The sequence below is a fragment of the Bufo gargarizans genome, chromosome 11 (assembly GCF_014858855.1).
Source record: "Bufo gargarizans isolate SCDJY-AF-19 chromosome 11, ASM1485885v1, whole genome shotgun sequence".
NCBI classification, from domain to species: Eukaryota; Metazoa; Chordata; class Amphibia; order Anura; family Bufonidae; genus Bufo; species Bufo gargarizans.
Window position 1 is genome coordinate 15,795,599 of NC_058090.1, and position 26,965 is coordinate 15,822,563.

The 26,965-nt window shown below is 44.7% G+C and overlaps 2 protein-coding genes across 2 annotated transcripts in view; one reads left to right on the top strand and one right to left on the bottom strand.

The window, feature by feature from the left end:
- Window positions 1-26,965, top strand: part of LOC122922206 (cholesterol 24-hydroxylase) — a 55,476-nt gene that overhangs the window by 25,427 nt on the left and 3,084 nt on the right. The gene's annotated exons all lie outside the window — the stretch shown is intronic.
- Window positions 13,021-23,472, bottom strand: LOC122922208 (extracellular tyrosine-protein kinase PKDCC-like). Its single transcript, XM_044272732.1, has 7 exons — window positions 22,944-23,472; window positions 19,031-19,153; window positions 16,861-17,132; window positions 16,606-16,685; window positions 16,430-16,531; window positions 15,210-15,389; window positions 13,021-13,651 (listed from the first exon to the last, which is right to left on the bottom strand). Exons 1-7 carry the CDS (start codon window positions 23,430-23,432, stop codon window positions 13,545-13,547), a joined length of 1,353 nt encoding a protein of 450 aa, XP_044128667.1. The 5' UTR covers window positions 23,433-23,472; the 3' UTR covers window positions 13,021-13,544.

Genomic DNA, 26,965 nt, shown 5'->3' on the forward strand with positions numbered 1-26,965 from the left:
ATCTCAAATTCACGTTTTAACCCCCGACAGATGGTTTAATGTCCCAGGAATGTACAGTGCTTTCATCTTCTAACTGATCGATGGCATGTAAGAGCCTACCGCAGCGGCTTCTATGCAGGATATGGCGGTTGCTTTGTTTCTTTAGTTGCGGCTGCATCTTTTTTTCGGACTATTTCCACCACTAGGGGGCAGTCTATATTCACCTGAAAAGCACATTGGCCAGAGTCCCATGTGTATAGGGAGAATGGTCGAAAAAGGTAGGATTTTTACTTGTCTGGGGCCTCTGTTCAGGAGATAAGCGGTGCCACATTTGCATGTAACGTCGCTGGAAGACGCTGTGCAGGACCAAAGCAAGACTAGTTGTCGGCTCTCAGAGAAGGAACACCTGGTTGGTTTGGAGCCACAAGGCTATTGCCTTAAGGTCAAAGTGCAGGAAGGGTCATTAAGGTATGGAGAGGCTAATCATGTCCGCTGATGTAGGATGAACATCAATCTGCCAACCAGGCATTCCTTTATAAATGCTAGACATGCAGTCTATTTACGTTGGTACATACCGCTGACATGTTACAGTGGTAACAGAGTAAAACTCTGCTGGTTTCCTTTGCTTTGCCTGTGTACTTGTCAGTCTTTACTGTCATTCTGGCATTGTATTCATGTACCAGGAGGCCCCGGATGAACCTTACTATAAATCCAAGGGATGGCGGGTTCCTTAGCCTCTTTTGACTGCAAGCTGACTGAGACTAGATGTGTGCATTAGGTCCGTACCTATATACGGAAGTAAACAAGATGTACTGTATATCTAGAAAATGTAATTAACAGCCATGTAATGAGTCAGGTTGGGACATATTATGCCCAGAGCTAGTTTTCTCATTGAGATTATGCAGTAATTCCTTATCAGATTATGTTCTGCTGGAAAACTAATAAAGTAGAGATGACAGACTCGGCATGGAAAATTCTGCGTGATTGCAAATGGGTCAGTTAGTGGGAAAAGCAGATCGATGGGACCTGATGTTTTAGGGGATTTCCTCCAGTTGGCGCCACAATGTAATTCCCAGTTATGCACTTAGGGATGGGTTGGAGGTTTAATTATGAGTAAATGATAAAATTCTGTCTCGCTGCAGCTGCCACTAGGGGGAGCTCAATGCATAGGAGATTTTTTATTTTTTTGTATGTTTACTATTCTATTCAATTTTTTGTCTGCCGTATGCTCCCCCTAGTGGTGGCAGCCAGTAGCTGGATTCTTTTCCTAAAACTGTTCAGAGAGGAAGATAGGTTTGTTCCAGGTTTTAGGAAACCACCAAGTGTGCCCCTGGGGACAGTAACAGAGGGGAACATGTAGAGTTAAGGGGAAGTAGCAGATGAGATGGGACAATATAGTGGCCACAAGCACGTGTAGCTTGGCTAAAGGAGATAATCAGCTGCCAGAGACATCTCACAGCCACTGAGGAGGACAGGAGAAGTCCAGTTTGCATAATTCAAGTGAAGGATCCCGGCAACATTGGTGGATACAACAACAAAAAAATATATCAGCCATAGCCTTATCCAAATATATAGCGAAATCAATGGGAGTTCATGTCATGCAAAGATCGGGGAGGGGAACCCCTTTTAGTATCTCATAGGACATATGAGAAGAGGACCACCACTGACCCCCCAATTACACAATGGTTACACTGAGATGAAGAAAACTTGAGATGATGTCCTATAAAATTCTTCTATGGCCAGAGCTCTGATCTTCTGTCCTGGTGACCTCTGCTGACCGAATGTTTCTTCTGATATTGTATTGTTTGTAAAGCCCTTGAAAGATGGAGCACTGATTATCTCTGAAATGTGTAGGACCTGTCACCGTCCATCCAGCAGATGTGACCTGGTGAGGTGATGGATGTGTAGGGACTTTGTATCTGACTTGTTTGCTGGAGGGATCGTCTCTGTGTACGGAAGGGAGAACATCGTAAGCTATCGGCAAACAGAGCCTCTCACCTACACAAACAGGGGCTTACATAATTACACACCTATAAGACGGCAAATCAACTCAAAGTTGTCCTGGTGTCCTAAATAGACAAATGTGGTCATCAGTGGCGTACATAGAGAAGTAAGGGCCCCATAGCAAGGATCAGACCAGGCCCCCCACACAGGACAGAAGGGTTTCTGCCTAAACCCCTTTCCATGATTTTTCTGGGCCATTTGCTAAAAGTTGTTCTTTTAGAGGGTAGAGTCTTGGTCAAGTTTTCACCTCTAGTAGAAGGGGAGATAGTCCCCACTAAGACTGGGCCCCCTCTTGCCCTGGGCACACGGTCTGCCGCTATGGTAGTTACGCCCCTGGTGGTCATTATGGGGCCAAAGGGTCCAGACAATTTTGCCCAAATCCAATGACTTTCAAGGAGATATCTATTGGACAAGTTGGATTTTTCAGGTCCAGATTTGTGGTTTCCAGAGATGCCGCTTATCTCCCTTCTTCCATAGAGATGAGAGGTAGGGTTTGCTATCAGCCAGGGATGTAGCTATAGCAGAAGCATGGGAAGCGGCCGCTACGGTGCCCAAACCCAGAAGGGGTTAGTCCAGGAGGAGGACTGAAAGATTTTATTGTCAGGGCCCATTCCACAGTATTATACAATAACATTACATACAGTATATACGTGTAGAAAACGGACGGAGCGGCTGCCTGGCCTGGGCTGCGATAGCTATCATGACTAGCCGCAGGAGTGAGGGTTGCTCAGGAAGATGGGGCTGCTGTGGGGCCCAGTCAGTTCCAGTTACGCCACTGCTAGAGAGGATTTTTTTTTGTATTTTTACTGGCATTTCATGGAAAATCTATTTGTTACCACGAAACACAAGGAAATTTGGCTTAGTGGCAAATCTAAACTTCGAATCGCTGAAAACTTTCCACTGCTATCAGCCATCTCGATGGTCAGCAGATCATCCATCTCGATGGTCAGCAGATCATCCATCTCGATGGTCAGCAGATCAGCCATCTCGATGGTCAGCAGATCAGCCATCTCGATGGTCAGCAGATCAGCCATCTCGATGGTCAGCAGATCATCCATCTCGATGGTCAGCAGATCAGCCATCTCGATGGTCAGCAGATCAGCCATCTCGATGCCTCAGCAGATCAGCCATCTCGATGGTCAGAAGATCAGCCATCTCGATGGTCCGCGGATCAGCCATCTCGATGGTCCGCGGATCAGCCATCTCGATGGTCAGCGGATCATCCATCTCGATGGTCAGCGGATCAGCCATCTCGATGGTCAGCAGATCAGCCATCTCGATGGTCAGCAGATCAGCCATCTCGATGGTCAGCAGATCAGCCATCTCGATGGTCAGCAGATCAGCCATCTCGATGGTCAGCAGATCAGCCATCTCGATGGTCAGCGGATCAGCCATCTCGATGGTCAGCGGATCAGCCATCTCGATGGTCAGCGGATCAGCCATCTCGATGGTCAGCGGATCAGCCATCTCGATGGTCCGCGGATCAGCCATCTCGATGGTCCGCGGATCAGCCATCTCGATGGTCAGCGGATCAGCCATCTCGATGGTCAGCGGATCAGCCATCTCGATGGTCAGCGGATCAGCCATCTCGATGGTCAGCGGATCAGCCATCTCGATGGTCCGCGGATCAGCCATCTCGATGGTCAGCGGATCAGCCATCTCGATGGTCAGAAGATCTTTCGACATGTCATAGAGCAGAGTTCTCCAACCTGTACCAGTTGTATAACTACAACTCCCATGCTGCTGGCTGTCAAGGCATGCTGGAAGCTGCAGTTTTACCACCACTGGAGAGCTACAGGTTGGAGATCCCTGTCTATGATTTTGGAGCACCACAAATTAGATGCGCCATTGTGCTTGGCTCTTCATTCTATTGGTCCCAAATCTGGGACCCCAACTCAGCCCCTACTTATTTATGGCCACCCTACAGGACCTCATGGCAAGTTTTACACATTTTTTTGTAATGAAGAAAAATACATTATAAATGGCTCCTGCAGCTGTTACTTAATGAGTTCATTCAAGAGCCATTGTCTCCTTTCACAAGTCAATCAGGATTCTCCATTACCCCGAGGTCCCACCATATCCTCTGCACAGTGTTCACCTTACATGACAAAGTACCGAAGAGCTCTATTGATGCGATTAATTACTTTAACTACTTAGCACAAGAATTTGGAAGTGTCTAAATGAACGCTGTGAATATACATTAGGTTTATTTGATTGGGGAGATAACGGGGGAGGGGTGGTCTTTTGTCCCCATACTATACCTGCTTGGCAAGGTGGGCTGCGGGGCACAATGTATCATTCAGCTGAGAGATAAGATAACAATACATCACGTATTTATCTCCCTTATCAGGTCCCATTCATTGGGGTAATCCATTTAACAGCTGCAAGCAGTGATGGCTCGTGTGGATGGGACAGTGTTTTTCCTCATCAAGATTCTGGTCCAATGTCTGATATCAAGATCCTAATGAGCATAACAAAATGAAGCCTTTACCACAATTGCTGGCAACTGGTTAAAAAATTACATGTGAATAATGGCCAAAAATTTATTTGCAGAGTTTTTGTAGGTGTGGTATTCCTGTAATGGCTTCATCCCACATGCTGTAAGTAGCCATAATATAGCAACCATAGAAATCCATAATGCCCGCCTATTTATATAGGAACCCCACCCCCAACTTAGTGCATTGGACCCCCTTCATTGCCCCAGACCGAACCACCTAAATATAGATTTGGATCCACTACGTAAACACAGACCCCTGACCAAACCTAAATACAGACTCTGATCTCCAAGTAAATAAAGACCCCCAGACCAAACCTCCTAAATACAGACTCGGATCCCCTAAGTGAATACAGACCCCAGACCAAGCCTCCTCAATACAGACTCCTATCCCCTAAGTAAACACAGACCCCCAGACCAAACCTCCTAATTACAGACTCTGATCCCTTAAGTCAGGCATCCTCAAACTGCGGCCCTCCAGCTGTGGCAAAACTACAACTCCCAGCTTGCCTGAACAGTCTACAGGTATCAGCCTACAGTAGGGCATTGTGGGAGTTGTAGTTTTACAACAGCTGGAGGGCCACAGTTTGAGGATGCCTGCCCTAAGTGAATACAGACCCCAGACCAAGCCTCCTCAATACAGACTCATATCCCCTAAGTAAACACAGACCCCCAGACCAAACCTCCTAAATACAGACTCTGATCTCCAAGTAAATAAAGACCCCCAGATCAAACCTCCTAAATACAGACTCGGATCCCCTAAGTGGATGCAGACTCCAGACCAAACCTCCTAAATACAGACTCTGATCTCCAAGTAAATAAAGACCCCCAGACCAAACCTCCTAAATACAGACTCGGATCTCCTAAGTACATACAGACCCCAGACCAACCCTCCTGAATATAGACTCTGATCTCCAAGTAATTAAAGACCCCCAGACCAAACCTCCTAAATACAGACTCGGATCTCATAAGTACATACAGACCCCAGACCAACCCTCCTGAATATAGACTCTGATCTCCAAGTAAATGCAGACCCCAGACCAAACTTCCTAAATACACACTCGGATCTCCTAAGTAAATACAGATCCCACACCAAAACTCCTAAATACAGACTCATACCCCCCTATGTGATTACAGATCAAACCTCCTAAACACAAACTCTGATCCCCTAATTAAATAGAGACCCCAGACCAAACCTCATAAATACAGACTCAAATCCCCTAACTCAATACAGACCCCAGACCAAACCTCTTAAATACAGACTCTGATCCCCTAATTAAATAGAGACCCCAGACCAAACCTCCTAAATGCACACTCAGATACCTTAAGTAAATATAGACCACATAACCAGAATCTCTGAAAAAATCAGATCAGACCCCCTAAATAAATACCGACCTCAGACCAGACCGCCTAAATTGATTCTGATCCAAGATCAGACCTTGCAGAAACCCACTTTTCTTAGTTTTGGTAGCCTCAACATTAGAAAGGTCCATGAGAGTGAAGACCTAAGGAATGGAGAGAGGTTGTGGTGCCCAGGAGACTTTCCAGTTGGGGGCCCTTAGTCCTCCTGGACATTATGGTTGAGTATGACACACCGCTGCCTGGTGTGTATGAGGCCTCACATAGCTGTGTATGGAGCTCTTAAAGACCCCACTCGCACTGTGTGGTCTCAAGTAAGTGGGCGCTTTTGATCTGCAGTCTGTTCTATCCCGTCCCTTCTAATATTACTGATGATATTAATATTTCACAGGGTTTATTTGTGTTCCTCCGCAGTCGTCTGGATTTTGCTGCTGAGGTTTTGTACATTTCTGCTGAGGTACAGAGCACTCCTCGGTCAGCAGCATCTGTCCAGGAGAACGCTGCCAATCACACGTTTATCTTGGCCCTGGAAATTTTTGCCAAAGTGCTGCACTGGAACTGTTAATAAGGCCTCCCCTCCTGCCAGCGTAGAGCGAGTGGTAAATAACCAGCAGTGCCAACCCTGTTGTATATACAGAATAATGCAATTAACATAATTAAAACTAGATGGATTATGTAGCGGCAGCGCCGGCAGATGTTGGGGAGAAAAAAACGAGGGAACTGTTCTCTCAAGTTCTACTCAGCTGATTATTTACTTTTATAAGTTTTTGGGAAAGCCGAGTACCAACCAGCTTGTGAGAAGGGACTTCAGAGAAATTAGAAAGGGAGGAATAGATAGTGACATGTGTAGGATGCCAGACAAAAAATTGGGGGTTTATGCCCCACTCATTTGTAGTGGACATGTCCCCAACATACGGCATTTGAAACACAAACAGTGCACATGACCCCCTGCCGGACTCCACAAAATTAATATCGACCCGGCCCCCTAAACACATACAGACCCAAGATTCTCCCAAAACCACTAAACTGTGAGAACCCACACCAAACCAACTAAAGAAGAACCCTTACCAAATAAAAAATGGACCCCCAGGCCTCTAAACTAAAAAGAGAACCCACACCAAACCGGCTAAAGAAGCCTCCCCCCTAAATATATAGGAACCCCAGACCAAACCCTCTAAACTAAAAAGAGAACCCACACCAAACCAGCTAAAGAAGCCCCCCCCCCTAACATATATGGACCCCAGACCAAACCCTCTAAAGTAAAAAGAGAACCCACACCAAACCAGCTAAAGAAGCCCCCCCCCCTAATAAATATGCACCCTAGACCTCTAAAGTAAAAAGAGAACCCACACCAAACCAGCTAAAGAAGCTCCCCCCTAAATATATATGGACCCCAGACCAGACCCTCTAAACTAAAAAGAGAACCCACACCAAACCAACTAAAGAAGAACCCTTACCAAATAAAAATGGACCCCTAGACCTCTAAAGTAAAAAGAGAACCCACACCAAACCAGCTAAAGAAGCCCCCCCCCCTAATAAATATGCACCCTAGACCTCTAAAGTAAAAAGAGAACCCACACCAAACCAGCTAAAGAAGCCCCCCCCCTAAATATATATGGACCCCAGACCAAACCCTCTAAACTAAAAAGAGAACCCACACCAAACCAGCTAAAGAAGCCCCCCCCCCCTAATAAATATGCACCCTAGACCTCTAAAGTAAAAAGAGAACCCACACCAAACCAGCTAAAGAAGCTCCCCCCTAAATATATATGGACCCCAGACCAAACTCTCTAAACTAAAAAGAGAACCCACACCAAACCAGCTATAAAAAGCCCCCTTTGGCCGCATTCACACGACTGTATTTTTGGTCCGCATCCAATCCTCATTTTAGCAGACCCATTCATTTCACTATTGCGGCAAAAAACGCTGACGGCACACTGTGCGCTGTCCGAATCTATACGTCTGTTCCATGGCCCTGCCAAAAAGAACATGTCTTATTCTTGTCCGTTTTGCTTGTTAAATTGTTAAAATGGGGCCCGCAAAAAGTGCAGGATGCACACAGACCGCATCTGTATTTTGCAGATCCAAAATTTGCAGACTGCAAAACTGATACGGTCGTGTAAATGGGGATTAAATGGAGTCCCAGACCAAACCCCCTATACCAAAGGACAACCCAAACCAAAGCTGGTAAAGAAGACCCCCTCTAAATAAAAATGGACTCCAGACCAGACCCCCTAAACAAAAAGAGAACCCACGCCAAACCCGCCAGCAAATGGACCCCAGACTAAGGTGACTATATGTCCTCTTTTTCCAGGACATGCCCTCTTTCTGGGACCTAAAAAACTTTTACTTCCGGGATTCTCAAGAAGAAGGGGGGATCCGCTGCGCAGGCGCTATTACTAATGAGAGTTTCCTGCAACAGGTCTCCTCCATTTTGAAAACCAAAATATGGTCACCCTAGCCCAAACCCACTAAAAAATACAGATATCAGCGGAGGAAAGTGCGGGAACAGGGCGAGGTGAGTTTGTGAGCCCCCTGGGAGATTGGCAGCTGTTTCAGGAGTCAGAGAGCACTTATGGACAGTCGGGGAGAGTTGGCAAGTTTGGTGCTAACTAATATGGCCCCCATTGAGGGGTATAGCAATATAGGATCTTGCAGGCAGCACCTTGGCCCCAGAGAATGAAGGGCCCCAAGTTTTAAATGACGCCTTCAGCCTCTATTACAGCCCTCATTGTGGTGCTAATGGCACCCAGCTTTCCCAGGCTCCTGAAGAACCAGTCAGCCTGATTGTGTAGCAGTATACCGCCATCTGCATTCAGCAGTGTGGAATCGCTGGATAAACACCCTTAAAGGGGTTGTCTCATTTTGGACATTGGAGTCATATCGCTAGGATATGCCCACAATGTCTGATAGGTGCAGGTCCCACCTCTGATACCTGCACCTATCCTTAGAATAGAGTCCACAAAGTGCCGGAGGGTGAACCGCGCTTGCGCTGCTGCCCTCCTTTCATTTCTATGGGAGTGTCAAAAATAGCCGAGTGCCGCTCTTCGTTATTTTCTGCACTCCCATTGAAATGAATGGGAAGCGTACTGCGCGGCCATATATCGATATTCCCCCAAAGTTCAAGATGGGACAACCCCTTCAAAGCTGAGGCTACCCACACTGTTTGACCAACAATGGCGGTGTAGCAGCGCAGCCATTGAACTGATTGGGCAGGACTGTAGGAAAGCTGGGTGGGAACCACATATTAGTTTTTGCCCAATGAAGAGGATTTATTTTTTATTTTTATAAAAAAGTGATTTTTCTTGAAGTAAATATTTGACGGGACAAGTTTTTTTCCAGGAATGTGTCAGGGACGAGCTCAGTCGAGTACGGCATCCATCTTTGACGATCCTCATATCTTCCCAGCTTCATTCATCGCTTTGCTACTGTTTGCAGACATTTTATCGAGTGAAATGTGATGATAATCGAGAAAGCTATAAAGCGAGGCCATGAAGATGGCAAGAAAATCTGGATCCGTGGTTAATATCATTCATGTTAGGACACAGTGATGGCTTTTTAGCCCTGGTCCTCTAGGGGGCAGTGTGGAGCCACAGAGGTATATAGCTGGGCAGAGGTTAACCCTATGTACATAACAGGCTCTGCCGCCCAGTAATAAAGAGTCATTAGTGATAATAATTGCTATCAGCCGCCTAATGCTGATAGCGATGTCTGACCTTGGCCACTGACCCCGTGTAGGCTAAAGACCCTCCTCAAAATGACCTGCAGGTGAATATTTTGTGGAAAATGGGAAAAAAACGGTTGAAAAGAAAACATGGAGCAGTTGCCCCTAGCAACCAATTAGATTCTGGCTCTTTGAGAGGCCCAAGTGGAAGCTGCAATCTGATTGGTTGCTATGCTAACCGAGCCACTTTTACCTCGCACCAGTGGCTGCATAGCCTCCATCACAACATGGCGGAGCACCATATTAAGCTTCAAAGGGTTGTGCAAAATGACACTACAGGGTTATGGAGCTCGGCCTCATTCACTCCCACAGCTTCTTTCATTACTATATCACAACAGAATACCACAAAATTACCATCTCCATCTATATCATAAAATGACAGTCAGAATGACAGAAAATGGCTGCCCATAACTTGTCAGATGACTCCACTGTATACAGCCAGACTCCTGGATGATGATAGGATGTTTCAAAATGGTTGCCTCAGCTTATGTTACAAATCGGCTGACTTCACTGTACGCAGCCTGACTCCTGGGCGGTATGATGGTAACATGAACGGCTGCTTCAACCTATCTTACAAAATGGCTGACTGACTCCACTGCTTGTGGCCTGACTCCTGTATGATAAGAGCATGGCGTAAAATGGCTACCTCAACTTATCTTACAAAATGGCTGACTGACTTCACTGCTTGTGGCCCAACTCCTGTATGATGGGAACATGGTGTAAAAAGGCTGCCTCAACTTATCTTACAAAATGGCTGACTGACTTCACTGCTTGTGGCCTAACTCCTGTATGATGGGAACATGGTGTAAAAAGGCTGCCTCAGCTTATTTACAAAATGGCTGACTGACTTCTCTGTACACAGCCTGACTCTTGTATGACGTGGACATGACATAAAACAGCCGCCCCAACTTTTCTTACAAAATGGATGACTGACTTCAGTGCTTGTGGTCTGACTCCTGTACGATGGGAACATGGCATAAAATGGCTGCCTAGACCTACTTAAAAAAATGGCTGACATAACTTTATACACCCTGACGCCTGTATAACGGGGACATGACGTAAAACAGCAACCCCAACTTATTTTGCAAAATGGCTGACTGACTTCACTGTATGCAACTTGATTTCCCTATGATGGAAACGTGACGTAAACCCCTCTTCAGCTACGGTAACAAAATGGCTGACTGACTTCACTGTACGCAGCCTGACCCCCGTTTGATGGTAACATGATGTAAAATGGCTGCCTCAATTTATCTTACAAAATGTCTGACTTCAATGTATGCAGCCTGATTTCTGCACGACGGGAGCATGATGTAAAATGGCCGCTTCTGTTGCATGTAGCCTTTACCGTGAACCTTTATGGTTAAGTTGCCAGCTGGCAAATTCCCACACACTTCAATCTTTCCAGCACATTCTCCAATTTAATTAAACCTGGTTTTACTGAAATAAATTACATCAATTACATTTACTTTAAACATCCAATATTCAAGTTTTCCAACAACAACTTATCTAAAAAGTGTAGAACAAACAATGAAAACAATTTACGGCCATAAAAAAGAAAAAAAATTAAAAAATTGAGAATTTCTATAATTGCTCAGAATGAGCCACTTTTAAAAATGAATCTCTCGTTATGTTACTTTTTCCATATATACATATGTATTATAAATAACCAAAACAAAAAAAAAGCTGAATTTATTAAACTACAAAAAATAAATATTTTTTATTTTTAGAATCATCTTTCACAGAAAGTCCCTTTGCTCCAGTATGAAGTGTATGATCATCACCTACGCATCCTTCACTTCTGATCCAGAATTTGCTCAATGCCCTTTTTATTTTTTATTATTTTTGAAACCTTCCCATTAAGCGGAGGTATGGACGTCGGCTCACAGGTTCAAAACTGTAATTTTCCACACTGATCCAAAACATATGGCAAATCAATACTGGTCACAGCAAACCCCAGCAGTGAGCCAACATAAATGCCCACTTCACTTAATTGGAATGTTTAGCCTCCCAACCTCCCGAAAAGGTTTGTGGACATGAATCTACTAAACGAGTGCATTTTACTTCAAGACTCAACCTGCATCTGACAACAAAAATAGTAGTCATTATACAAACGACTAAAATATAACAAACTAACAAAAAAAATTAATTCAGTTACAAAAATATCTAAAATTCAAACATAAATAGATAAGAGCAAAAAGAAAATATTATTGGTCAATAACATCCGCACGCATTAAAGAGCAATCCCAGTCTGTCCTAATACCTAAGTTAAAAAAAATTGTGACAGAGGAATATTATAGAGATCATGCTTTCTAGTGTACTTCAGTGCTACCCCCAACTAAGTAAGTATGAGCTATCAAGAGAAGCGGGGGAGGATAAATTACACCTACACATTTCTGGCTCCTACTTCTCTCTATGAACAAGTATAATACTGCCTCCATGTACAAGAATATAACTACTATAATACTGCTCCTATGTACAAGAATATAACTACTATAATACTGCTCCTATATACAAGAATATAACTACTATAATACTGCCTCCTATGTACAAGAATATAACTACTATAATACTGCCTCCTATGTACAAGGATGTAACTACTATAATACTGCTCCTATGTACTAGAATATAACTACTATAATCCTGCCCTCTATGTACAAAAATATAACTACTATAATACTGCTCTTATGTACAATAATATAACTTCTATAATACTGCTCCTATATACAAGAATATAACTACTATAATACTGCTCCTATGTACCAGAATATAACTACTATAATACTGCTCCTATGTACAAGAATATAACTACTATAATACTGCTCCTATGTACCAGAATATAACTACTATAATACTGCTCCTATGTACAAGAATATAACTTCTATAATACTGCTCCTATGTACAAGAATATAACTACTATAATACTGCTCTTATGTACAATAATATAACTACTATAATACTGCCTCCTATATACAAGAGTATAACTACTATAATACTGCTCCTATGTACAATATTATAACTACTATAATACTGCTCCTATGTACAAGGATATGACTACTATAATACTGCTCCTATGCACAATAATATAACTACTACTATAATACTGCCTCCCATGTAGAAGAATATATCTACTATAATACTGCTCATATGTACAAGAATATAACTACTATAATACTGCCTCCTATGTACAAGAATATAACTACTATAATACTGCTCCTATCTACAAGAATATAACTACTATAATACTGCTCCTATGTACAAGAATATAATACTATAATACTGCTCCTATGTACAAGAATATAACTACTATAATACTGCTCCTATGTACAAGAATATAACTACTATAATACTGCCTCCTATGTACAAGAATATAACTACTATAATACTGCTCCTATGTACAAGAATATAACTACTATAACACTGCTTCTATGTACAAGAATATAACTACTATAATACTCGCCCTATATACAAGAATATTACTACTATAATACTGCCTCCTATGTACAAGAATATAACTACTATAATACTGCCTCCTATGTACAGAATTATATATCTGACTGGAATTTCTCTTTAATGTAGTTCACTTTCCTTTTTGCCATCTCTACATAACAGATAAGTAAATGGCTCCATTTTGGGGAGTTCACTGTAGTTTATAAGACGCCCCTTTCCTCTCTGGGTCTGTATTTGCTCTGACTTGTCCTCATCCATAGATCCGGGTCTTGCAGATCTCTCGTTGAGTCACTTCTGTTTCCATCTTCTTTCATTAGTGACATTAGCTCCGGGTAGGAGTGCAGCTGCAGGGGGCGCAGAGGTTGCACCCGGGTTCTAGTGCTGGAGAGGGCCCAAAGGAATAACAAATACCCCATGCCAGGTGGGGGGGCCCTGATACCGATTTTGCATTGGGGCCTAGGAGCCTCCAGTTTTGCCTTCGGCTCTGGATATAATACAGCATGTAGCACTGGTGACAATGACGTATGGTGTCCTGCCTCATCCCTCCTGCATGTCGCTATGACCTGATCGTTTCACGTAGATACTGTAATTCTCATCTGGTACAAACTGGAGGGAATTCTTGGTGAATGCAGTTAGATAGCGGCCTGTAAAAAAATTAAAATAAAAAAAAAGTTAAAAGGGATGTCAGGTTGGCATGAGCGAATCGACTTCGGATGAAATATCCGAAGTCGATTCGCATAAAACTGCGTTCCAATAGTGTACGGAGCAGGAGTTCCAAGGTACCACTTGGAACCGAACACGAGTTCGGGAAATGTTTTTTTTTACAGTACAAATTTATGAAGTTATTACCCCGAAGTCTCCCAAAGCAATAACTTCGGCTCATCGGAGCCAATACATTCTAATACTGTACAGAGCTCCTGCTCCGTACAGTATTGGAACAAAGTTTTATGTGAATCAACTTTCGACAATTCGCTCATCCCTAGTGTCAGGTTTAAAAAACAATGATCGAATACCATATTAATCAATTATGAGTTGAAAGAGGGGGTGGGGGGGGGGTCCCAGATTCAGGACATTGTCTACCCTCTCTCTCTGGAGGACCCAGCCTGCCCATGCATCACAAGGCTGGCCTGTAGATTTCAATGGACACCTTGTAATGCTTCATTTCACCTGCGGAGGCACTGCAGGGAAATTGAATATATGCTTACAGCTGATTGCTGGGAACATTCTGTGATCAAGAGGGTTTTTTAAATTTCAATTAAAACTGATAAAAAAATATTCTAACACTCAAGGAAAAAAAGCCCCCCGACCCCCCCCACACACACAAAAACGGAGCAAATTAATACAAAAATAAGGGGAAAAAAATTCTAAAAGGAAGAAGAAATCACGACTGGTTAGTCAAAGCTATTCTGTGAGGGAACAGAGGCTCCAAATGTCCCTAAACCGTGGTATTCCAAACACAAATAGCCTGGACCTGCGCCTAGATCCCAATCAGAGCGTTTTCGTGCACGTAACCCTCACATGGGGACACGAGACGTATGTAATGTATTTCAGAATTTCTCCGCTGAGCACGAAGATTACAAGTGTGTACAGAGAGTTCTGAGATATCGTCAACACCGCGAGCCCTGTGGCGCATTATGTGCTGGCGTGTAATAAAAGCCTCCGTAATATAATCAAAATGTCCCGCTGCCAGGATGCACGTATCTGCAAGAGCCATCGTACACCCCAAATATAATTACCAGGATAACTGCCGCGATAGGGATCTAAAGAGCAGGGAGATGCTGGGAAACGCCGGAGAATTTACAGCAATCCAGCGCTGAGACCTCACAAAGGGGAAGGGCGCTTGGAATGGAAGAGGAAATTGGGGTAAATCACAGGGTAAAGGAGGAGGAGTGCAGGTTTAGAAATGAAGAGTGGCGCATCAGTCACCTCTGCGGCTCAACCAGTGTTCATTTTAATTGTATATATAGCGGCATTATTTATATTTACAGCTATTATTTGAGAACTGCATAGCGATATTTACCTAAGCATTTGGCGGCACTACTATTATTTGCACAGTATGGTGGCGGCGGCATTGTATTAGGCAACTGTATGGGCACCGGTGCTTATTATTAGGCATCATATGGGTATTAGTATACTGTATGACCGTACACCATATGGGGGGGGGGGGGCACCATCAGAAAGTACCAGTCCCAGGCTACGTACCAGTCCATGTCTTCTGCTGACTAATGACAAAGTGGCGGCACTGCGGACGACGTTTGCAGAACTCGGCGGCCTCCTCCGCGCTGTGCACAGACAGCAGACATCCCTGGTGGTTATAGGACGGCCAGCAACGGAAATCTCCATCCGTGTCATTCATGCGGAATCCTCTCAGCACGGTGTAGTCTGCCACATAGAGCGCAAGATGATTAATATCCTGAAGGATTGGGCTGAGGTTAACCCTTACTGTATGGAGACCTAACATACATCTAACCTAAACCTATTCTCATTCGGGCATTAGCAGCACCTGGCATCTGTAATCTGTGCTCTGGATGCCAAATGACGGCAGCAGTCAGGGGGTGCACTACCGTCAGGACAAAGAGCGGAGTGTCAGGAGGTGTACCAGTAAAATGGGCATGTGACTGGCACTGAGGAGGGACAGGTGGCTCATACTCTTAATGAGGAACATGGTTGGTACTGTTGACACGTGGCGGGCACTCCTGATGAGGCATATAGCTGGCACTGTTGAGGGACGTGACACTAACACATTTGTGATGGGGCATATGGCTGGCATTGTTGACGGACATCATGTAGTTGGCACTCTTGATAGGGCATAAGGCTAGCACATTTTTGATGGGAAATATGACTGCCACTATCTGGCTGGCACTGTTGATGAGACATGTGGTTGGCATTTTTGAGGGATGTGTGGTTTGCACATTTGTGATGGGGCTTGCTGCCTGAATTGTAGAGAGAGCATGTTCCAGACACTACTGAAGGGGCATGGGGCTGGCACTTTTGATGGGAAACGTGGCTGGCACTGTTGAGGGGCATATAGCTGGAACTGAAGATGGCAGACACTATTGATGGTACATAGGGCGGGTACTGTTGATGGCGCTTGTTGCCTGAACAGTAGAGGGAGCATGTTCTGGACACTACTGAAGGGGCGTACAGCTGGCATTGTCGAGGGGCATATAGCTGGAACTGAAGATGGCAGACACTATTGATGGTACATGGGGCGGGTACTGTTGATGGCGCTTGTTGCCTGAACAGTAGAGGGAGCATGTTCTGGACACTACTGAAGGGGCGTACAGCTGGCATTGTCGAGGGGCATATAGCTGGAACTGAAGATGGCAGACACTACTGATAGGACCTATGGCTGGCACAATAGACAGGGCATGGGACACATGCCAATGGCGCCCTTTTCCTGTGATGATAATGTGGCTCACCATGTAAGTGATGCTCCTGGCTCTGACTCATTCCCGACTTGTACAGGTTTAATACGTCGTCAAAAGCCTTGAGCGTCTGATTTATCCCGATGTGTAAATCTCCTGCAAGAAAAAGGGCGTCAGAACCTGGAACTAAATAAACCTATAGTCAGAAGGAAATATGGAGGAGAGGATACCTGTCACGTTCATGATGTCATCGAGGAGCGGCCGCAGGGCAGGAGGGGCAGCGTGAGGTAAGAGGTAGGTGAAGAAAAATCTGAAACATCAAAAATCAGCGTCCTTAGTAAATCCCATACAGCGAGGTAGTGAATGACCCCAAAAATCAAAAAAATTGTAAAAAGCCCTGATTTGGCGGGGAAACTGCACATTCGTCGCACATCACCAAATTAAAAAATGATGAATATTACAAAACGGAGGGTTTAGCGTTTTACCTGTATGCATTGTAGAGGTTCCTCTTCTCGTTGGACCCCGTGCACCTCCCAGTCTCGGAGCAGGTCATGGTAAATGTCCTGGCGGGGAAGGCGAGCGCACAGTCTGCGTCCTGTCTACACGGCGGCTCCTCGCCGTTGGCATCATCCATGTCAGTTACTTTTAGGCTCCCGTCCACCAGGACAAACTGTCTGGGCTGAAAATCCAGGAGGGCAATGGAGCCCATGGGTGAATTTGCCAAATAATGCAGCAGCTGCACTAATTCCCAACAGATCTGTAAAAAACAAAACAAAAAAACATGAAAATCTGAAAAATCACAGACTTTTATTTACTATTCTGGACCCTTATAAAGTCCGAGAGGGTTATCATTCCCCCTGTGCCATTTTTGGCGTTAAAAGTCACAATCCCCCGCTAATACCAGTTAGGTGTCAGTTGCAACTGGCATTTTTACGCCACCCTTGCCAGTTTCTGAGCTGCCGTAGATTTCAATCTGAACGGACTGCCAGAGGAGGCCTGCACCTCACCATAAATCACATTCCAGCCTCGGCAGCACAGGCCCTATCCACATGTGTAGCACACGCCGGTCTTCATCAATCATTGCAAATCCTGCACCGAATTTATGCAAAAATTTTATCTTTTTGCCGAACATTCTGTCTGTATGCCATAAAAATGTGCACCAAAAAACCTCTCTCGTCTACAGGTAAGTGTACACCACCTATAAGTTGGCTACAACATTTTGGTGTACAGAGGAGCGTTTCACGCCCCTTTCCTGAGAAACCACACCTCATTTCACATAAAGCCACATCCCCTTGTTGGACGAGGCGTAAAATGCTTAAAAAAGTGTGTAAAACTGTTGGTAAATGTGATGCAGAGTATGCACACTGTGTATTTTTTGTGCAAAATGTCCCAAAAAACTGGTGCGTTTTCAATAGTAAATCTGCTCCATTGTGATCTGGGAATAGTTTTCGAGTATTTTTCCCATAGAAAAAAAAAATTACGTTAAATGTAACAAAATAAAAAATCCACAAAGATGTAAAATGCTTGAAATCCATGGCGTTTGTGTACAAGCATTTGACAATGTGAGTCTGTGTGTGAGGCCTCCATCAGCTGTGGGAGAAGGACACGGGGACAGCGAGCAGCAAGCAGAGATCTTGCAAATGATGAGGAACTGACAAGGCCTATGAAAAAGTTGCAAACCTTTTCATTATTTTGTATTATTTTGTAACAATTGCCACTAAGGCTTCTTTCACATTAGTTTTCAATTCCGCGATAGAAATCCGTCATAGGATCTCAATAGCGGGAGAAAACGCTTCCGTTTTGTCCCCATCTATTGTCAATGGGGACAGAACTGAACGAAACGGAATGCACCAAAATCCATTCCGTTCCATTTGGTTGCGCTCCCATCGCGGACAGAATAATGCTGCAAGCAGCATTTTTCTGTCCGCCATGTGGTGCGGAGCAAGATGGATCCGTCCTGACACATGTAAGTCAATGGGGACGGATCCGTTTTCTCTGACACAATAGAAAACGGATCCGTCCCCCATTTACTTTCAATGGTGTTCATGACGGATCCGTCATGGATATAGAAGACATAATACAACCGGATCCGTTCATGACGGATGCATGCAGTTGTATTATGGTAACGGAAGCGTTTTTGCTGATCCATGACGGATCCGCCAAAAACGCTAATGTGAAAGTAGCCTTAGTTGCACGTTGTGCCAGCGTGAGACTTTGTTGCGGCCACATAGCTCGCACTGTATCATGCTGTGGGGTGTCCATAAGTTAATACCAGGAATGCGGGGCCATAAAAATTCCCTTTCGGCCCTGGGTCCCTTACAGTATAATGACTCTCCGCGTGACCTCTGACCTGTTTGCTGGGCCACTTATATAAACACAGATCAGAGCTGTCCCCTGAGCCCGTGATTGAGCTGTGAACTGCCCCCCTGTGTCCCTGCAGAGGGGACATTGCATGACATTAAGCAGGCTGTTTGCACAGACCTCTATGGTAATCCCTTTTGCTTGGGGGGGGGGGGGGGGGGAATCCTTGACTCATTAACCATCGCACAGCTGGGGGAAGATTGCATAGAGCAGGGATGCAATGGACTGCAAGAGGTGCCCAGCTGTTGCCATGCATAGGCACTGAAACAATTGCCATTGTTTGCCTTCACTTACTTTAAATCTCTCCTCCCAGGGGGTTTGCAGGAGCTGAATCATCTCCAGGGGAGATCCAAGTTCCATCATCGCTGTGACCCTGATGTCCGAGGGGGCACCATTAACATAGCACTGGCCATGTAGCTGCAGAGAGAGAGAGAGAGAGAGAGAAAATTGAAATGATAAACCACAATTGATGGACAACAGTGAGAAAATGCACAAAAAACCCTATGTCATCAGTGAGGCATGAGGCACGGTGTGCCCCTGTGATTGCATTGGCATCTGTGGCACTGGTGAAGAATGTCTTCCTCCACTATAGCATCTGCTGTAACCTGTGACGTCCACTGATTGTCCTCGGATAACGACGTGTGAGATGTGGACTGTGTCTTCAGCTCATTGATATCTTCCTCCATTGTCCCGGCCCAATCAAAGATTGCGTTTGCTAATTAACTATGACACCCATTAGTAAATAGAGGGTGACGATTACCTAGTGTAAGACTGTGAGTACATACAGCTGGGTGACAACCCCTTTAGAATGAGCAATGGTGGCCACAGTGGTTGTCACCCGTTAAAACTCTTTTTAAAACATGGAAGATCCTGTAAGTATCAAGTGGCGCTCTGCAGGGGGCGCTGTACACTGTGCGCTCCATACAGAACGGCATGGCGGCACCGTCAGTTCTGTGATACTTATGTAACGTAGGCCTGTTTATCCAAGGAAGTGTCCTGAGGAGGCGTGAGGCTGACACTGGCCTCCTGCTCCGTCCCCTCTATCACTGCCCCCAATCTGAGGTCAGGCCAGGTCTCATCACTCTATCAGGGTGGGGAGGGGGTCTTCGTCATGTCATATATGGTCAGCTATTGGTTTCAATATATACTACATTTCCCATATCAGAAAGATGGACAACCTCTTTAAGGTCTAGACGGATAAGCCATTTAGGTTCTAGGTGGACAGCCACTTTAAATTCTGGATGGGCAACCCCTTTAATCTTTATGTGAACAGCCTGTTTAGATTGTAGAAGTGCAAACCCTTTAATCATTAGATTTAACAACCCGTTTACATTCTACGTAGACAACCCCTTTAATCTCTAGATGAACAACTTCTTTACATTCTAGATGGACAACTCATTTAAGGTCTAGATGGACAATCCCTTTAAATCTAGACGGCCAAACCCTTGATGTTCTAGATCAGGCATCCTCAAACTGCGGCCCTCCAGCTGTCGCAAAACTACAACTCCCAGCATGCCCAAACAGCCTACAGGTATCAGCCTACAGCAGGGCATTGTGGGAGTTGTAGTTTTACAACAGCTGGAGGGCCGCAGTTTGAGGATGCCTGTTCTAGATGGACAACCCCCTTTAAATTCTAGATAGACAAGCCTTTTTAATTCTAGATGGACAACCTCTTTACAATCTAGATGGACATCTCAGTTAAGGTGTAGATGGAAAATCCTTGATGTTCTAGATGGACAACCCCCTTTAAATTCTAGATAGACAAGCCTTTTTAATTCTAGATGGACAACCCCTTTAATCTCTAGATGAACAACTTCTTTACAATCTAGATGGACATCTCATTTAAGGTCTAGATGGACAATCCCTTGATGTTCTAGATGGACAATCCCTTGATGTTCTAGATGGACAACACCCTTTAAATTCTAGATAGACAAGCCTTTTTAATTCTAGATGGACAATCCCTTTAATCTCTAGATTGACAACTAATTTACATTCTAGATGGACAACTAATTTAGTTTCTATATCCCTTCATAGTCTAGATCAGATATGCCCAACCTACAGCCCTCCAGCTGTTGCAAAACTACAACTCCCAACATGCCCTGATAGCTGTAGACTGTCCGGGCATGCTGGGAGTTGTAGTTGGAGGCAGGGGTGGATTGGGAACTTAAAGTGGCCCCATGTTGTAGGTAGGTCCAATCTGACAGAAGGCGGGGCAACATAGTTAAGCATGGCAAGCAATACCATAGTACAAAGCAATATACCGCCCTAGCTGAACCACGTACCACAGTGCAGCACAAAATATGACCAGCTGCTCAGGACATAGATACAGTTGAATTCAGGAGGGCACCTGCGGCTGCTGGCCAGGTGTGTAGGAGAGAATTGGATCATTATGTACCCGGCTGGCGGCCCTGAGGAGGGCTTGGGTGGCACTCCTAAGCATCGGCCCACCGGGAAATTTCCCTGTAGAGTCTATGGTCAATCCGCCGCTGGCTGGAGGGCCGCAGGTTGGCCATTCCTGGTCTAGAAGGTCAAACCCTTTGCGTTCTAGATGGACAACCCTTAAAATTCTAGATAGACAAATCCTTTAAATCCTGGATGGACAACTCATTTTAGTTCTAGATGGACAACCTATATGAACAGGTTAAAACAAGATTACACCAAAAAGTGTTCAATGCCCAAGTCCATGAACTGATTCAGGTTTATCTTCCTCATCGCCTCAGCTTTAGGGTCAAAATGTCAAGTAACGCTATGTATGCAAAATGATGAAGATAAGATGGATTATGCTATGTATCCATATTACGAAAAAAAAAAAGAAACTGGGAAAAAAAAAAAGAGTCTTAGTAAAACAGTTCATACTGATGGTGTAAACTGTACGTGACCATGTTCTCCGTATCTTCTGATGAGCCTCAGAGTCATGTCAGCAGATGACGTCCAGATGGATCTGTGAGCCCGGGTTACAGTAAGGCCTCCGTACACCCAGGGGCAGGTTAGAAGTGGAATAGATTGACACAGAGTCGTCGAAATTCCACGTTCTGAAACTCCCTGACCAGCACTGAAGGTCTTCAAGACCACTACTGAGCACTGGACTAAAGTGTCATCAGAAAATGACCTATTGTTTAAATCACGGTTTTAATTTTTCCTTCTCACTAGGTGTATAATCCTGCAATTTTCACACTGGCCACTAGGCATAAATATCAGAATACATCATACATACAAGTCATTTTCTCAGGACACATTCCCTTTAAGCCACCAACCAAAGTTTGTGAGGCATAGGCCCCATACATGGCCGGACTATCATAGGACTCTCTATCCAGTGACCATCAGGTTAGGACAATCCACCCAGGACTGTGAGTATTAGTGATAATTCCAAAATATCCCACCCGTTATCTTCTGCCACCTCCATAGGATGTATCAGAATATACCAGTCCAGAGCTGAGAACTGGAAGATGAGCGGGGGAGGGGACAGGGGGTGTAAGGATGACAGCAGGGTGGTGAACCACAGAGCCACTAATTACTTCTCTCATATGTTTACAACTGTCACTTATGGGGCAGCTTTGATGTGTGGACGCTCTAATGATTAATGATCTCAAGAGGGTTCTGCACCGGAGGCCCTGGAATATGGATTTGGAATAAGGGACCTATGCAAAGTTTTGAATTGTGATTTTGGAAATTTTGGAAAAATTCCCTTTCAGATGACACCATGCCAGAAAGGCGCTGATATTTAATGACGTCACCCACAACCCTCCAAACCAATGACCCTTTCCCCTAAGAAAATAATCCACCATAATTTATAGCACCACAATGCAGATTATCTTGAAGCCTGGACTCATTTTAACGCCCCCGTTTTCGGCTGCTGGCACCATTTTCCCTTCTGGCATTATTCTTCTAGTGGACAAAATGCCAGTAAGGCACCGATCAGCCACAACATCTTATAAAAAAAACTTCATAGGAATACAGATTATCGTCCAGTCTGGACTCCATTGGCAGCCCCCGATTTTCTGCACCTCAATGCCAGTAAGGCACTAATCAGCCACTTTAAAGCACTCTACATGCCAGTGACCCCTGCTTGGAAGAACATAGTCCTCTAGAGTTTATGGCTTCCTAATGCAGATTATCATCCAGTCTGGGCTGATCCTTAACCCATTAAACCCCTATGTACGATTTTAAATACACTGACCCCTAGTTTCCAGAAATTACTGGACCTTACCTGGATTATCCCTGGGTGGCGGAGGATCTGCAGTAGAGCAATCTCCTTTTGCAGTTTATAGGTGGCCAGTCGGTGGCATCCAGAGTGGTCTCCATACTGCTGGACACATTGCTTCACGTCGTTGCCCTCCCCATGGACGGACTTGAGGGCGATGGATTTGCCATTCACTAAAGTTCCTTTTACCACCACCTTGGTAAAACCTGATCCGATATATTGCAGCCCTGTCATATAGGCAAGATCCTTACAGGTCAGTGTCTGAGGAACCTCAAGGTCCACCTCCACGGCCTCCTCCGGGTCAGTTGTAATCCCCAATAGGGTTCGATAGAAAGATACCAAATCTTTGCGTCTCTCCATGATTTCTCGCCTCATCTGCCGGCTGTGTTGGGAATACGGGAATGGCTTGTCTGGGCATCCTCCGGGAAAGGAGAACTTCAGATACAAGGCTAGGAGCATGAGTGAGGCTGCAGAGAAGATGATGTGTCCTTTCATTGTGCTCTTCTGGGCAACTTCTCACCTCTATCCTCTTACTGTAAAGAAGTTCATTAAGAAAGGAATGCCTGCCCCCTGTTTGGCTAATGGGGTGGGTTAATTGGACTGTGGACACCCACTGAGGAGGGTCTAATAAAAGTCATCCCTTACCTGACCTCACTCTGCAAACTTTTGATCCCTGGGTACAGTCAGCTCTCTGCTGCCACCTAGTGGACAAATGTGGGAACAGCCGTGTCAAAACTGGCGCAGAGGGGAACATTCCAGGAACTTGACAAACACACAATAGGGGCAAATGTTTGCATAGTTTTACAATCACACAAATGTACGATATTTTCAGGCAAATATTTTGATGGACGTGACAAAGATTCACTGTGGGTTCCAAGATTGCATTGCCATAGGTTATTGGTATATAAATATGTAACATGCAATTCAATATTAAACTGCTGCCACTGTATATAACTCACATATCTGCGATTGGACTGACACACTGTAACAGACTACAGCTATGGCAGCAAGAGTAGGTCAAGATGGTGATTTCAACTTCTGAATGTAAAACATCGGTGGAGATTTATTAAAGGGTTTTTCTGACATTTTACGACTGATGACCTATCTACAGCGTAGGTGACCAGTATCTTATTGGTGGGGGTTCGACACCTGGGACCCCTGCCGATCAACAGTTTGAGGAGGCAGCAGCGCTCACAGTAGTGCTGCAGCCTTCTTGCAGCTTTATCTAGGCCGAGCGACAACACATTTATCGGTCTCATGGTCTAGGACAGTCATCCTCAAAGTGCGGCCCTCCTCCAGCTGTTGTAAAACTACAACTCCCACAATGCCCTGCTGTAGGCTGATACCTGTAGGCTGTTCGGGCATGCTGGGAGTTGTAGTTTTGCAACAGCTGGAGGGCCGCAACTTGAGGATGCCTGGTCTAGGAGCACCTCGGCCTCATTCAAGTGAGTGGGGCTGAGCGCAATACTATACAATGTATGGCGCTGTGCTTGGTGAGCTGAGAGAAGGCCGCAGAGCTCACAGGAACAGGTGATCAGCGGAGGTCCCGGGTGTCGGATCCCCACCGATCAGATACTGATGATGACTTATCCAGAGGAAAGCTCATCAGTAGTGAAATGTCAGCTAAGGCTACATGCACATGAACGTTGTTTATTTCCGTGTCCGTTTTTTGCGAAATAGGATGCAGACCCATTCATTTTAATGGGTCCTCAAAAAATGCGGACAGCACACCCTGTGCCATCCGCATCAGTATGTCTGTTCCGTAGCTCCTAAAAAAAATATAACATGTCCTATTCTTGTCCGTTTTAGGCATTGTTACAATGGATCTGCAAAAAAAAAAAACGAATGGCATACGGATGTCATCCGTTTTATTTTTGCGGATCCGCAATTTGTGGACCTACGGTCGTGTGCATGTAGCCTAAATGTGGCAGAGTTCTGGCTCAGTATGCACCAAAATATGAGGGTACACGGCTTACACCGCATTTTGGTGCCCACCTAGATGAGGGCGTGTTGCTTAAAATAGGCGGTCAAATTGCACTGCAAAAAGAGGCGTAAAGTTATTACACGTATCATGCGCGACAGTGAAATATTTGGTGCATCTTTAGACTGTCTGGTCTGTATAAATATTAGACATATTCAGTAAATCTGCCCCAGTGTTTTCATTTACCAGAAGCAAGCAGAGGTCTTGGAAAGTGCAAGAAATCATTATATAGTGGTTCAACGCTTCCTAAAAACCTTGGCATCATCAAATACGTCAAAATAGAGGTGAAGGTGTCGCACTGATCATTGTACGGAAAGGGTATGCTGACTTATGCAACTATGTTCCATTGTATAAGGCAGGGATAAGAAACCTGCGGCACTCCAGCTGTTCTGAAACTACAACTCCCAGAATCCTCCTTTCGCTTCTATGGGAGTTACAAGAATAGCAGAGTAAGTGTGCATGCTGGGAGTTGTAGTTTCAGTGGGTGCCGAAGGTTGCTGACCCCCTGGTATAAGGTGTGAGGTTTTATCGCCATCTGCTGGTGATTAGTGGGTACTATTGGTGAAAATATTCCCTGTGAAATTCAATTGCTTTAGGCCTCATGCACACGGCCGTTGGGTGGCCGTGGCCGTATTGCGGCCCGCAAACAGTGGGTCGGCAATCCACGGCCACTGGCTGTGTGCACCCTGCATCATGGATGCGGACCTATTCACTTGAATGGGTCCGCAATTCCGGAGATGCGGAACGGAGTCACGGAACGGAACACCGGTAGCACTATGGAGTGCTTCCGTGGTGTTTCTTTCCGTTGTTCTGCACCGCAAAAAAATATGACATGTCATACTTTTTTGCAGTGTGGACGGACCACGGACCTATTCAAGTTGAATGGGTCCGGCCCGCTGCACGGATGTTGCCTGTGCATTGGGGACCGCAATTGCCGTGTGCATGAGGCCTTACGTGAAGACGCCATTGTTATTCAGATTGAGATTTCTTAAAATCGAGTGCCTCATGCTTGTCTACAGAGCCTATAAAAAGTATTCCCACTCCCCTGGACTTTTTCAAAAGTTTTATTATCATATTGCATAGGGTTTTATGGGGGGTTTCTGACAATGATCAGGAGAAAGGGGCTTATTAACATTAAAATGACTGTAAGACACAACAAATTTTAAAATGTGTAAGTATTTACCCCCCCATAAAATCAGGACTTTGAATAGGCACCTTCGATGCAGGTTTGCACATGTGGATATAACACTATTCCCCCATTTTTCAATGAAGAACTGAATAGAGTAAAACAATGGTGCCGTACAAAAAAGCATGAAAGACTCCAAGGGGTTAATACTTAAAAAAATAAAATAAAATAGAGCAAATGGAGTTAAATGATAAAATCATAGTTAATTGTGTCTACATTAATAATGATGCCTTTACTGCACCTCTCTGACTCTGAGACGACACCTTCCATGCAGAGTCCCTGAATCCAGTAAATGTCTGACCCTCACCAGTTGGAACTCGTATCCGACTTCTGCCGCGAAGTAGAAGAAGGATAAGTGACGATCCAAGTTCTGATGATCCGACATCTCTGGCACCAGCATAATGCCGGGCTATAGGACCTTCCGAACTAAGGAGCATCTAGATACTGGGAAACCAGTAGCTTGGGAAACTTAAGCGGATCTAGTCTAGAGTCTAACTGGTCAATATTAGTGTCCCAAACGGGGGGCAATTTTCACAAATATTCACAACCTTTTTTTTCAATTTAAAGTGCAACTAAACTTTCAACTAAACCTTATTAAATTCCATTCTAAATTTGCTAAAATAATTTTTGTAATACCCTGAATTATCATTATTTTTTTTTTTAAACATTTTCATGCGAAATAAATGCCTGAAGTTCAGGTGCCCATGGTGCTTTAGAATTCGTACTCCCATACAGCGCTGTGTACTGGAATATGGACTCCTCCGCAGTTGCACTGAGCATTGCTCCTCCTGCCTGTACCAGTGCTGCTCTCCTAAAGCCTGGCATAGGCAGGCTATGTCATGTGTGATACTGTTTGCTGGG

Bases quoted from the DNA above. Each gene is read 5' to 3' on its own strand.
- LOC122922208 (XM_044272732.1), bottom strand. From the start codon at position 23,432: ATGAAAGGACACATCATCTTCTCTGCAGCCTCACTCATGCTCCTAGCC. The intron at 17,133-19,030 runs GTAAGTGAAGGC...TGTTTTTTACAG, and splicing joins CCTGGGAGGAGAGATTTAAA to ATCTGTTGGGAATTAGTGCA. The intron at 13,652-15,209 runs GTACGTAGCCTG...ATTTTTTTACAG, and splicing joins TCAGCAGAAGACATGGACTG to GCCGCTATCTAACTGCATTC.